Raw genomic sequence first — 13526 nt, forward strand, 5'->3', positions numbered from 1 at the left:
AGCCACGGCCTGTAGGGCCCGGTGAAGATCTTCTGGATCAGAGTCCGACTGGTCGCCCAACATCAGATAGAGCTGGGTGTCATCTGCATATTAATGACACCCAAGCCCGTACCTCCGAACAATCTGGGCGAGGGGGCGCATATATATGTTAAATAGCATCGGGGTGAGTACTGCCCCCTGAGGCACTCCACATTCCAGCAGGTGCCTCTGGGACTGCTGCTCCCCTAGCCCAACCCTCTGTCCCTGACCTTGGAGAAAAGAGGCAAGCCATTGAAGGGCGAGCCCCTGAATCCCCACGTCGGCAAGGCGGTGGATCAGCAGCTGGTGGTCGACCGTATCGAATGCAGCCGACAGATCTAACAACAACAGCGCCGCCACACCACCTCGATCCAGATGTTATGGAGGTCGTCAGTAAGGGCAACCAGCGCTGTCTCCGTCCCATACCCCGGGCGGAAGCCAGATTGGAATGGATCAAGGACGGAAGTGTCATCTAGAAAGCCCTGTAGCTGAGTCGCCACCGCCCTCTCAATCAGTTTGCCCAAATAGGGCAAATTGGACACCGGCCGATAGCTGGCCAATTCAGCCGGGTCCAGAGTTGGCTTTTTCAGGAGAGGGCAGATCATCACTTCCTTGAGTGCCTCGGGGAACCGCCCCTCCAAGAGGGACTTGTTGACAATCTCCCTCAAGGCACCTCGAAACCCCTCGTGGCCCGCTTTGATGAGCCAAGAGGGGCACGGATCAAGGCTGCAAGTGGTTGGACGCACAGATACAAGCACTCTATCAACTTCCTCCACGCTGAGCCAGTTAAAGCCCTCCAAACCCGGCAAAACCATGCAAGGGGCCTCAAGTTCACTCACTGTATCAACTGTGGCGGGGAGGTTGCGGCAGAGCGTCAAGACTTTTTCCGCAAAATAGCTCGCAAAAGCCTCAGAGTCAATATCCAATTCCCTACTATTTTGTCTGCCCTGTGGCAGAGTTGTCAGTGACTGAATTGTTCTAAATAATTGGGCCGGGCATGAGCTAACGGACGCAACCCTAGCTGTGTAGAAATCTCTCTTCGCAGCCTTGACTGCCATCTCATAGGATCTCATAAACGTCCTATAAGATGCTCTTGTAGCCTCGTCGCGAATTCGACGCCACCGTCTCTCTAACCGTCTAAGCTCCTGCTTCATAAGCCACAGCCCCTGGGTATACCAGGGGGCCAGCTTAGAGTGAGGGCGCAGAGGGCGCCGGGGAGCGATCTCATCGATGGCCATAGAAAGGTGGCTATGCCAGTCAACCACAAGCTCATCCAACGAGCCGCCAGGGGGCATCGGATCCCGCAGAGCCATCTGAAGCTGCATTGGGTCCATTAGGCTCCGTGGACAAGCTAAAATTCACTCGCTGCCTAAACGGGGTCGGGGTGGGACATTTGCAAGAGCCTTCAGGGCATGGTGGTCCGACCATGGTACCACTTTCGCAGTAATCCGGTCCACCGTAATCCCTGCGGCAAAGATCAGATCGAGCGTGTGCCCAGCCCGATGCATGGGGGTCGATACCCATTGGGAGAGTCCCAGTGACGCCATGGACATCACAAGGTCCGTAGCCCAACTAGAGGCTGCGTCATCGGCATGGACGTTGAAGTCACCCAAGACTAAAAGCCTAGGGTGCTCCAGCGCCCAGCCTGATACGGCCTCCAGTAGGGATGGCAGACTACTGGCCGGTGTGTTAGGTGGACGGCACCAGCCAGATTGCCAAACTCTCCTCGGCCTCCAGCATTAGACCAGCACACTCTAAGCCCGCAATCTCCACCGTAGGGAGCGCCCTGAAGGAGTAAGCCTCCCATGATAACCCCCCATGCCAAGTTCCATTGCTAGAGATATTGTTTTTTGACACTTTAAAAAACGTATTGACTGGCAACTGGGAAAGTAGACAGCATCCTTCAGTTGCTGATCTCTATTCCTGGTTTGACTGAGACATCAGAGGCAAAAGTACGACTCACAGAAGCTTATCTGCATACCTGAGCAGTAACATAGATAATCAGAAAATTTCCTGGTTTTTTCCCATGTAACATCGGTGATCTGTTTGCTTCTATTACATTAAAGTATTTGTGCAACTAGAGTGTTCACGTTAACACTGCAGTTGTACACTGGCCTGTGAAACATCACTGGCAACAGCTCAGTGTTAACAACCACTCTATTTTGATCACTGATTTTGATTTCATGCAGCAACTTTGTATTACCTGAGTATTATGTGTAATGGATAATCTGAAAAAGGGCCCAGGCAGCTCCTTAAAAGAATTAGGCAACGCCATTGAAGTAAGGGGCAAAATTGTTGTCCTGTTTAATATACCTGTACTGCATCACTTCTTAGGCAGAAAGCAGAAGTTATCACCCCCTGGGTCCTGGACTCAGCCACTTCTGCATCAGAAGAGATATCAATGACCCTCTTCCTGAACCATTTCAGGATGCAGTTGCTGAGCCAATCCCACAGATGAAGAGGAGGAAGAATCCTAAGGGGCCAGGCTTTTTTACCACCACGCCACTACCAGCATTAGTAGGAGAGAACACTGGAGCATATGCCTTAGAAACAGAACACAGACCCTGAAATTGACAGCTCAACTCTCAGAGGAGGGATCTAGTGCGTTCCTGCAATTTGACTACAGACTGGAGCTGTTTATGGATGTGTCAGTCCAAAAGGAAAATCCAAAAAACCAAAAACACCACCCATGTAATACTTTTGATTAGGACCAACCCAACGACACAGAACAGCGTGTGAGCTTTTGAGTTCAGCAGAACTCACCAGACTGGTGCAGTGCTCTGGATTTCCTGCTCTCTGCCCTGGCCCCGCTGTTTAGCCTTTGCTTCCCCACCAATGCTGTGTTCCGTTCACTACTATTTCCATACCCATCAAGCTCTAGAAGTCCATCTACAGTATCTATGGCTGAACTACAAACCCTCCAATACTGGGCAGTGATTCCTCTGCAGACGTCAGTCAGGAACAGGAGATCATGGGTTGGATCCAGACTAAACAGGCCATTTCCACAGATTCCCCCTCATATGATTCCTCAGGACCCCTGCTCCCCAGGAGCAGGATTTTGTGATAATCAGTGGGCCGCAGTGGAAGGTGAGAGGCAGGCAGTTCCATACCGCCACTGGAGAATGTAATCTCTATCCAACCCAGTGTACTTGCATTTTGAAACCATACACAAATACACTAAGTTACAGGTGTATGACTTTGCTGCCATCTTCCTGTATACCATATAGTACATCTCAGAACCTGCACTGTGTTCCCATGCATAGAATATGATGTGCAGGTTCTTTTTTTTAAAGCCAATTGTACACACAGACTTGCTAAAATATATGAAAATGAGCCACCACCCCTGTTCCCATAAGACATTACAGCAAGCTTCAGTGTTGGGAGGGCTGATAAACAGAGGCACGGCAGTTTTTAGCCTGTTGCACATCCCAGGTGTCTAGCGTTTGCAGAAAAGAAGCTTTAGAAAATGAAAATGACAGCTGATGAGGTCTCTTGAGATTCAGGGATAATGTGTCTAATTTTGCTCCTCGTTCCCTCTGTGCCTGCCCTTTCACCCCTTGTTTCTTCTTCTTTGCTTTCAACCACTATTTCTCTCTAGCGGTGCCAAGCTGTTGTAGGAATTCTACTGGCTCACACATTGTACAGAAAGAAGGCAGTTCTGAGCTATCAGATTTGGATGCCATTTTCAAGGCATGAAACAGCTCAGACTCTGATTTCATGCATGAAAAGTAGGGAAATTGATTTGCATTGCAGAACATTTTGCTCCTCTCTAGCAACCCCAGCTCTTCAGCTTGAATGAGCCTCACCTGCAAGATCTGAACTGGGTTGTACTCCAGGGTGTTTTGCTTCTCTCCAGCAACCCAACTCTTATTTATTATTATTATTATTTATTAAAACATTTGTATTCCGTCTTTCCTCTTGGTTCAAGGCAGCTTACAATCCTGAGCTTCTAACAACCTGAGTTGCATGACAGTGCAGGATGCATTCCTTCTATCGGGTGAATCACAGTTCTTGAGCTTTATCAAGTCTTGTAACCCCCAAGCTGTTTGAAGGGTAACTTACTGGAATAATGCTTGACAAGTGCCCGAACAGAAGGGAAGGTGATTCTAGGGCAGATGTAAAATCCTCCATTGTCCAACGTGTGAATCTTGTAATGTTTGACAGTGTCCCCTTGAGACGAACTGTTGTCCCTAACAGAAAGGGAAAAGGCATCTGCAACAGGAAAATGGAAAATATTCGTTGGCATCAGGACAGTTTCCTACAGCGTGTCCTCAGTGAAAATAAATTTTTCACCACGGAGACCTTCATTTTGCAAGCTGAATCCATTATGCAAAACACTCAAATCTGCATTCATTTTCAGAGGAGGGAAACAATGTATCCTAAAATCTTTACAATAGAAAATGTATGGGGCATGATGAAACCCGCAGCTTCAGTGGCAGTTCCAATCTAGTTTAGCTCTGCTCCCCTCAAGTGCTATGAAGCATTAAAAAAAAAAAAAAAACCTGGAGGGATCCACGGTGCAATCCTAAACAGAAGTCACTGAAGGGTGTGACTCTGCTTAGGACTGCACTGCTAACAATGGATCTCCTGTGTAATATGTAGTTGGATCGCAAATGAGGCACGTGTCTAGTTTATGGAGCATAATTTCACCATGTGTTGTAATGATTAGAGTGTCAGACTAGGATCTGTGAGAGCCCAGTAAAAACTCTCACTCTGCTGTGGAAGATCACTGTGTGACCTTGGGCCAATCACACCCCCTCAGCCTAACCTTACCTCACAGGGTTGTTGTGAGGATAGAATGGAGGAGAGCTGAGCAATTAAACCACTTTGACTCCCCATTGTGGAGAAAGGCAGAAGTTGAAATAAAGATTTATCAACAGTTGCCAAGACAATTCTATTTGTAATTATTTATTTAAAATATTTATTAGCCACTTTTTATCTTTATGGAGCCCAAGGCAGCATAAAATACAGTACATGAAATATACGGAACCAAAATTTAAAATCACAATTTAGGACTGCTTTAATGCTTTAATCCATTCATCCAACAGGGGGAAGTGCTAGATTTTGATGTCATTCACCCTTTTTGATTACAGCTCATCTCTGAAAAAAGGAGAGACCAAGGATCCCCTGCAAAAACATTTCCTTACCTGGATTTGTTTCACTTTCCCTTATCAAGAATGAACCCACAGCATTGCCCGGCGCCATGAGTAGGCGTTCCGTTTCTTTTCTGCTGAGACCTTTAAAAAACCAGCTAAGAAAGAAAGAAAGAGTCAGAGCATGATTTATTGTTAATAACTGGAAGCCCAGGAACATTCACAACGGTTTTGTGTGTGTGTCTCCAGCGATCTCCTTCTCATCCTTGCTACTTCCTACAAAATACACTGAGACAGTTTAGGGCCTCAGCATGTCTTAATCCAGCCCTGTTAAACTACCATGTTCCTTCACTGGTCCCAAAGGAGTTATAACTTTTTATTTTTACTTTATTTTATTTGAATAAACATATATCCTAATTTCCGCCTCAATAAAGGCCACCAAGGTGGCTTCTTAGCAAAGACTAGGGGCAGAAGGCAATGGATGGAGGGAAGGGCATCAGATTTTGATTCAATGTACAGTTTGGACAGAGGAGCAGGTATAATAATCATCAAACAAGGGAGTTTTGTCAGGAACTGAAGCCCCATACTCTGCCTAATCTGGTTCTTTGTATCTTTTTTCTTAACAGCCTAGATGCTCCAGTGGAAGGTTAGGAAAATGCTTAAAAATGAAGTCTGAGATTCCCCAAGGTCACATTCAACTAACTGATTCTATGCTTGCATGATGTAAAGACAAAGAGGCCCCTCCTCACCCCACATGGAGTTCATAAACTTACTTTTCTTGTTCCAGGCTATCTGCACAGGCTACAAAATTACTAGGTATGTAGCCTTTCTTTCCCGTAGTCAGTGATTTTGCTAGCCACCAGTCCCCTTTGCTGTGAAGAAGGTAGGGTAAAAATAGGTGAATGAATGCACGCTGAAAGAATAAGAGACTAAACTATATGTTTATTCTGGACACTGGGGAAAGATGCCATATGGAGTGCAGGGTTTTTAATAACTTTTATAAATGAGGATCCAGCAATGGCTTATGAGGCACAACTCCTGGCTGCTACCACCGTCAAGGGGGAAGGAGGGTTCGTGTGCTTGGCCGTAACTATTGCCAAACACTGGCTGAGAGGGCACAAGCCCAGGTTTCTGGCTAAAGCCATGGGTAAAGCCCTTTAATGGCTATGGCAAGTAGAACTGATAATACCATTCATCAGCTGCTAGGAACTTCTGGACTGGCACAAATTGTGCCATACAGACTGAGGCACTCAACAGTGGAGGCTTAGTGGCACAGACCAAGATTGGGCCTCTACACAGGCTCCATAATGATAGCTACTACAGTCACCTCGTCTTCTGAGGCTTAGCCCTTGAGATGCATGAAGAGGAGCCTGAAGTTAAGGGGTATTGCCTGGTGGGGTAGGGGTTGGGGGATAGTAGTGCCTGGTGGAGACAGTGGATGACACTTGGCTGCTCAGGAGAATAGGTTTGCCAGAAGTCTGGAGGGGGAAGACTTAATGTTTGGAAATGGGCAGCTGAGGCTTTTCAAGGCACAGGTATCATCATGGGATAACATCCCATTAAACGTCTGTTAAGGCAGGAGGGGGAGAGCCAAATCAACACATGAGTGTGAAGAAAATGGGGAAAGCTCCCCAAACCAAGCAAAAAACAATAGCCCCTTTGAGACTGGCCCTCACCAAAGTTACATTTTCCCCCCTGGAAAGCCAGAGAAGAAGGCAACCCCCTGAAGTTTCAGTTTCCTGGCACCCCTCACCATTAATCCCAACACCACTTATGAAACAAGCTTAGTCTTTGTGGAGCCATCTACAGATGCCAGCCTCCAGGTGGGATCCGGGGGTCTCCAAGAATCACAACTCATCTCCAGACTACAGAGATCAGTTCCCTTGAAGAAAATGAATGCTTTGGAGGGTGCGTTGTACCCATCTGGGGTTCCTGTCCTCCCCAGGCTCTATCCCCAAACCTCCAGGAGTTTCCCAACTCGGATGTGGCCCCCTACCCCCCCCCCCCAATTCCCTGCTGGTGGCCTGAAGGGACCTGGCAACCCTTGAGCCATTCTTAGTATTATGTTGAGCTGCTCAGCTGGATTTTATTGCTGGACAAACAAGTCCTTCTTCCGGGAAGTGGGGATGTAGCCTATTGCATAAACTGCAGCAGAATGCTGGATTTTAATTGGGGAGGCACAATGGTCAAATCTTCCTGCTGCCCTGAAATTTACTGGGCGGCTTTTGCATGCTGCAGTGACTGTTGCATGGAGAAACTGGGGCTTTCCAATATTTATTTGTATTTATTTACCCAGGGAATTTTTAATGTTCTGTGTGCTGCTTGATTTCTTGAAGGATAGAAATAAAGGTAACAATATTTAAAAACACACAAATGCTAGATAGATAAGCGTGTTCTAATAAGAGGTGTTCCACATTTGGAGGTTTTTTCCCCTGCATTATAGTGAGGAGCAGTCTGTCTGAATCAGTTAAGAGCTTGCCAATTACTGACCTGCAAAGGACTTCAAATTTCTCTCCTACAGTCAGCTCCAAATCCCGGTCACTTGAGGAAGCGAAATCATAGAGCGCAATCACAAGGTGCTTGTCTATAGCACAAGAAAAGAGGAAACAAAAGAAAAGAGGTTGGGCCTAAATTTTGAGTCAAAAGCCAGAAGTAAGCTCTTTGAATACATAGGATTTAGAATTCGTTGCTGCTAGAGAGGGAGCTATGTGTGTACAGTACCATCAAGTTGCAGTTGACTCAGGGGTGTTGGATCATGGGAATGCTGTAGTTTATCTTGATTTTAGTAAGGCTTTTGATAAGGTTCCACATAATCAGAGGGCATGTTAATGGTTCCTCATCCTCTTGGATCTGTCCTGGGACCCGTTTTGTTCAACATCTTTATAAATGATTTGGATGAAGGAACACAGGTAACACTTATTAAATTTGCAGATGCTACTAAATTGTGAGGGGTAGCAAATATGGTAGAAGACAGAGTGAGGATACAGGATAATCTTGACAGGCTGCAAAACTGGGCTAAAAAAGAAAAACGAATTTCAACATGGATAAATGTAAAGTTCTGCATTTAGGTAGGTATCAAATGCATAATTATAAGATGGGGGAGGCTTGTCTTGGCAGTAGTATGTGCAAAAAGGATCTAGGGGTTAGTAGACCATACACTAAACATGAGTCAGCAGTGTGATGCGGTAGCTAAAAAGGCAAATGCGATTTTGGCCTGTATCAGAAGTATAGTGTCCAGATCACGTGAAGTGATGGTATGGCTTTATTCTGCTCTGGTTAGATCTCACCTAGAGTATTGTGTTCAGTTTGAGGCACTGCAATTTAAGAAGGATATAGACATGCTGGAATGTATCTAGAGGAGGGCAATGAAGATGGTGAAGGGTTTGGAGACAAAGTCCTATAAGGAAAAGTTGAAGGACCTGGGTACATTTAACCTGGAGAGGAGACAACTGAAATGTGATATGATAACCATCTTCAAGTACTTGAAGGGCTGTCATATAGAGGATGGTGTGGTGTTGTTTTCTGTTGACCCAGAAGGTTGAACCAGAACCAGTGGGTTGAAATTAAATCAAAAGAGATTTTGGCTAAACATTAGGAAGAACTTCTTGACAGAGCAGTTCCTTAGTGGAAAAGGCTTCCCTGGGAGGAGGTGGGCTCTTCTTCTTTGGAGGTTTTTAAGCAGAGGCTACATAGCCATCAGACAGCAATGCTGATTCTGTAAACTTAGGCAGATCATAAGAGGGAGGGAAGGAAGGGTTCCAAAAGTGCTTAGTTCTTGTAGCCCTTTCTTACACGCCCAGGGAAATGCTGATCACCACTTTGGGGTCAGGAAGCAATTTTTCTCCAGGCCAGTTTGGCCAGGGATCCTGGAGGTTTTTTGCCATCTTCTGGGCATGGAGCAGGGATCACTGGGGGTGTATGGGGAGAGGTGTTTGTGATTTCCTACACTGTGCAGGGAGTTGGACTAGATGACCCTGGAGGTCCCTTCTAACTCTATGATTCTATGACTTTATAACTCTATGACTCTATGATTCTATGACTTTAAAACTACGATCCTAGAAGCTCAAAAAAAATATTCTGCAGGTTAGGAAAGGCACAAACAGGTATAGGAAAAAGCCTGCATGGTTAACAAACAAAGTAATGGAAGTTGTAAAAGGTAAAAAAGATTCCTTTAAGCAGTGGAAAGCTAGTCACAGTGAGGCTGATAAAACGGAACACAGGCTATGGCAAATAAAATGCAAGTCTGTGGTCAGGCAGGCAAAAAGGGAATATGAGGAGCATATAGCAAAAAACGTAAAAACCAACAATAAAACTTTCTTCAAATACATTAGAAACAGGAAACCAGCCAGGGAGGCAGTGGGGCCCTTGGACGACCAAGGGGTAAAAGGAGTATTGAAGGATGATAGGGAAATGGCTGAGAAGCTAAATGCATTCTTTGCCTCCGTCTTCACTGTGGAAGATGAGAAGTGCTTGCCCACTCCAGAACCACTGATTTCAGGAGGGGTGTTGAAAGACCTGAGTCAGATTGAGGTGACGAGAGAGGAGGTCCTAAAACTGATAGACAACTTAAAAACTGAAAAATCACCAGGCCCAGATGGCATACATCCGAGAGTTCTGAAAGAACTCAAATGTGAACTTGTAGATCTCCTGACAAAGATATGTAATCTTTCCTTAAAATCTGCCTCCATTCCTGAGGATTGGAAGGTAGCTAATGTCACTCCCATCTTTAAAAAGGGTTCCAGAGGAGATCCGGGAAATTACAGGCCAGTCAGTCTGACGTCGATACCGGGTAAATTGGTGGAAACCATTATTAAGGAAAGAATTAGTAGGCACATAGATGAACAAAACCTATTGAGGCAGACTCAGCACGGTTTCTGTAAGGGAAGATCTTGTCTCACTAACCTGTTAGTGTTCTTTGAGGGGGTGAACAAACATGTGGACAAGGGGGATCCAATAGATATTATTTACCTTGACTTCCAGAAAGCTTTTGATAAAGTTCCTCATCAAAGGCTCCTAAGTAAGCTCAAAAATCATGGGATAGAAGGACAAGTCCTTTTATGGATCAAAAACTGGCTAGTTCATAGAAAACAGAGAGTGAGTGTAGGTGGGCAATTTTCTCAGTGGAGGATGCTAATGAGCTCCTGCGGCTCTTTTTCTACGAAATGACCCCTGGATATTGCCATCACAACAGGTGCCCCTCCTCTGTCCCCAGAGCATCCATGGGCAATTGCAAACCTGATCCTATTAGATATGTCAACAGCACACACCCCCCCCCCCCGTGAAGGGGAGAAGTTCTTTTAAGGAGTATGTATCTGCATGATAATGAAATGCATGGTAAGCGAGACACCTTCTATATATAGATGCCCATGAGACAGATAGTTTTAAATCTCACTTGGTCTGACCTTTTCAAACAAAACTGTTAGCAAGCTTCCTTCTTTTCAGTGCAAAATCACACGGCTTAGGAACAATAGGAGGTTTTGTGAGAACAGGCCCTGGCTAGTTTTCCTTTCAGATTTATTGGAGAAGCCAGAAAAGAGAAGAAGCTAATTTTACAAGGCAAGAACTCAAGGCTGCTTTTATCTATGAGGAACTCGGTACAGAGTTTTAAGAAGGTTCAAATGGGGCACAGTTTTGGGTATTCCTGATTCAGACAGAGAAGGCTTAACATGAGCCAGGGCTTATCATGACAGTCTTCCAGAGCTTAGTTTAGGAATATGCACAATCGTATTTTATGAGCATGCAGCAGGCATGCACATAACATTACTTTCAAAGGAATGAGAACCAAAACTGAGAAAGCACCATTCATAAAATATGTTAGGTTCACAGGAACAAATGGTGACAATGATGAATGTTCTATTTGTTCATTAGTGATTCCACCAATCACAGGTGGCTCACGAAGTGCTGCTGATGAGTAAAGGGACTGCTCCATGCTGATACCAGGCTGATGAACAGTTAACAGTGCCTGGGATAGACCAGTGATGCTTCCCTCTGTGCCAGACATTGCTAGCCATTAAGCAGCCACATACCTACATACTCCTACTGCCACCTGGTACCTGTCTCACCATCCAGGGCAATTTGAATGTTATTAGCCCATTCTCCTGAACAGCTGCATTAGTGTGGATGCATCTCCCACTTGCCACAAATACCCTACCAGTTTTTAGAAGAGACTGTAAATTTGGGAGGGTATTTGGGAGGGTATTTGTGGCAAGCTAAAAAAAAATTCTGTGGATGTAACCACATTTCGTGGTTTGTTTGTTTTTTGTGATACTGGGATTTTTGTATTATCTCTATTTGATACATGGCTTTATAATTCCTCCCGGATGTGGGGAAATGTGAGATATAGCCTCTAGCTCAAGGATATATCCCTTGCTTTACATACAGAAAATTCCAGGTTCAATCCCCGTCATCTCTAGATAAAGAATCTGAGTATCTAACTGCATGTTATGTCTCTCCCTGGGTCCTGCCCCATCCACATATTCAGACAAGCTCTTGCAATCCCAATTCAGATTAGGACCACAGTGCACAGGGAGAAAGGGTTTATGGTTTTCCCTTGCAGCATTTTTCTGGCCCCAAACTGCCACTATTTGCACCTTTGGGAGCTCCACATATACTGATGGGACACATGAATGTTTATCCAACGGGGCAAATAGTTTAGGGCTTCCCCCATGTCCAGTGTTTTCCCAAACTGAAATTGCTCCAGAAAGGTACGGATTATCCTGTTATGGAAATAGATATGTACTCAGGTATCTGAATTTTGCTCCGACAAGGTGAACATTCTCTGGTCACATTTCAGAAGCATTTAATGATATTTTAATTTCCACAAGCACCCGGGAATTAGTTTTTTCACTGCTGCTTTTGGTTATATTTGTGAACATTTTCACTGAAAGGTGGTATAAAAACAATTGTTTGTAAATGGATGAATACAGACTAGATTATATCAAGAGCTGATAAGAATCCATCCCTGACAAAAAAAAATATTTTGATCAAATTACAAGTATAAGGGTTTTTAAACACTGGGGTTGTTGTAAAATTTCATTTTAGATGTTTCTCAGGATGGTTCTTAGCTTTCCAAGGGCCTCCAAAGAATCACACAAAAAGTAAAGGTCAGGCATGAAAGCTCTTTCCAAAAATCAAAAGGTTCTTCTTACCATTGCCAGAAGATTTGGTTGTAATTTGAGGCTTGACCTTTGGAAGGAATAAATTAAAAACAAGAAGAAACCAAACATTACATCATCACACCACAGAAACCGGATTTATTTACATATCATTCCAGTGCCAGATTATGCCCCCTGGGAGCCAAATGCTGTTTCTTGAAAATTAATGATTTAATTTGTTCCCATGATTTGCTGAAGCCATTACATTATGCATCAATGGTCAGCAACTCTTTCCTCATAGAGCCACAGTTGGAACTGAGAAAGGACTGAAGTAGTGACAAAAGGCTCTTTAACCCCTTGGGTTCTAGTATAAATTGCACAAGAGACTTTCTCCAAGATCTTTCCTTATTATGCATTTTGACTGATCACTCCTATTTGCCTGGAATGGCTTGCATATGGGAACTGGACAGAGGGGACCTCAGCTGGAGGAAGAAGAAGAGGAGGAGGAGGAGGAGGAGGAGGAGATTGGATTTATACCCCACCCTTCACTACCCAAAGGAGTCTGAGAGCGGCTTACAAACTCCTTCCCCTTCCCCTCCTCACAACAGACACCCTGTGAGGTAGGTGGGGCTGAGAGAGCTCTGAGAGAAACTGCTCTTTTTCAAGAACAGCTATGCCAGAACTATGGCTTGCCCAAGGTCATCCAGCAGGTGCAAGTGGAGGAGTGGGGAACCAAACCTGGTTCTCCCAGATTAGAGTCTGCGCACTTAACCACTACACCAAACTGGATCCTTACTGAAGTAACTGAAGTGCATAATTCTAGAAGGACAGATTACAAACCCTTGAAGGCTGGATAAAACTTCTGGACTGTCAGCTGCTTGTCCCTAAAATGTATGTACAAGTTCCTGAAATAAACTTCTCCACATGCAGAATTTCAGTTCTCGCTCAACTACACATTAGTATTTTTTCTATGTTTGTTGCAAATGACTCCCCCTCCCTTCATTACCAACAAGGAGAGCCAGTGTGGGGAGGAAGGGTCCAACTCTTTTTTCCTCTGACATTTTATTGCTGGAAAAAGCTTCCGCTATGCTGCTTTTACTTTTGCCAGGGAAAATATACAGTATTTTTTTCTCTGGTGTCAGGTCAAAGCAGCATGAAGATGGCTATTTCCCAAAGGAAAATGGCAGGGGAGAAAGTTTGTCCCCACAACATTCTGTTCCTTGATAAATCATTCCTGGATGACCTTGGGCAAGTCTTAGCTCTGATAAGAGCTGTTCTTGAAAAAGAGCAATTTCTCTCAGCCCCACCTACCTCACAGGGT

General features: G+C 44.9%; 1 protein-coding gene across 1 annotated transcript in view; it reads right to left on the bottom strand.

Moving 5' to 3' along the window:
• Positions 1-11411, bottom strand: part of BLK (BLK proto-oncogene, Src family tyrosine kinase) — a 22975-nt gene extending 11564 nt beyond the window's left edge. Inside the window, exons 1-5 of the mRNA XM_015429105.1 lie at positions 11353-11411; positions 7602-7697; positions 5885-5983; positions 5166-5269; positions 4081-4230 (exon numbers count right to left, since the gene is read on the bottom strand). Coding sequence (XP_015284591.1) covers positions 4081-4230; positions 5166-5269; positions 5885-5983; positions 7602-7697; positions 11353-11411 — 508 coding nt within the window. The remainder of the gene's footprint in view (positions 1-4080; positions 4231-5165; positions 5270-5884; positions 5984-7601; positions 7698-11352) is intronic.
• Between the last annotated feature and the right edge of the window lie 2115 nt (positions 11412-13526).

The sequence above is a fragment of the Gekko japonicus genome, unplaced genomic scaffold, assembly GCF_001447785.1.
Source record: "Gekko japonicus isolate JY-2015 unplaced genomic scaffold, Gekko_japonicus_V1.1 scaffold7, whole genome shotgun sequence".
NCBI lineage: Eukaryota > Metazoa > Chordata > Lepidosauria > Squamata > Gekkonidae > Gekko > Gekko japonicus.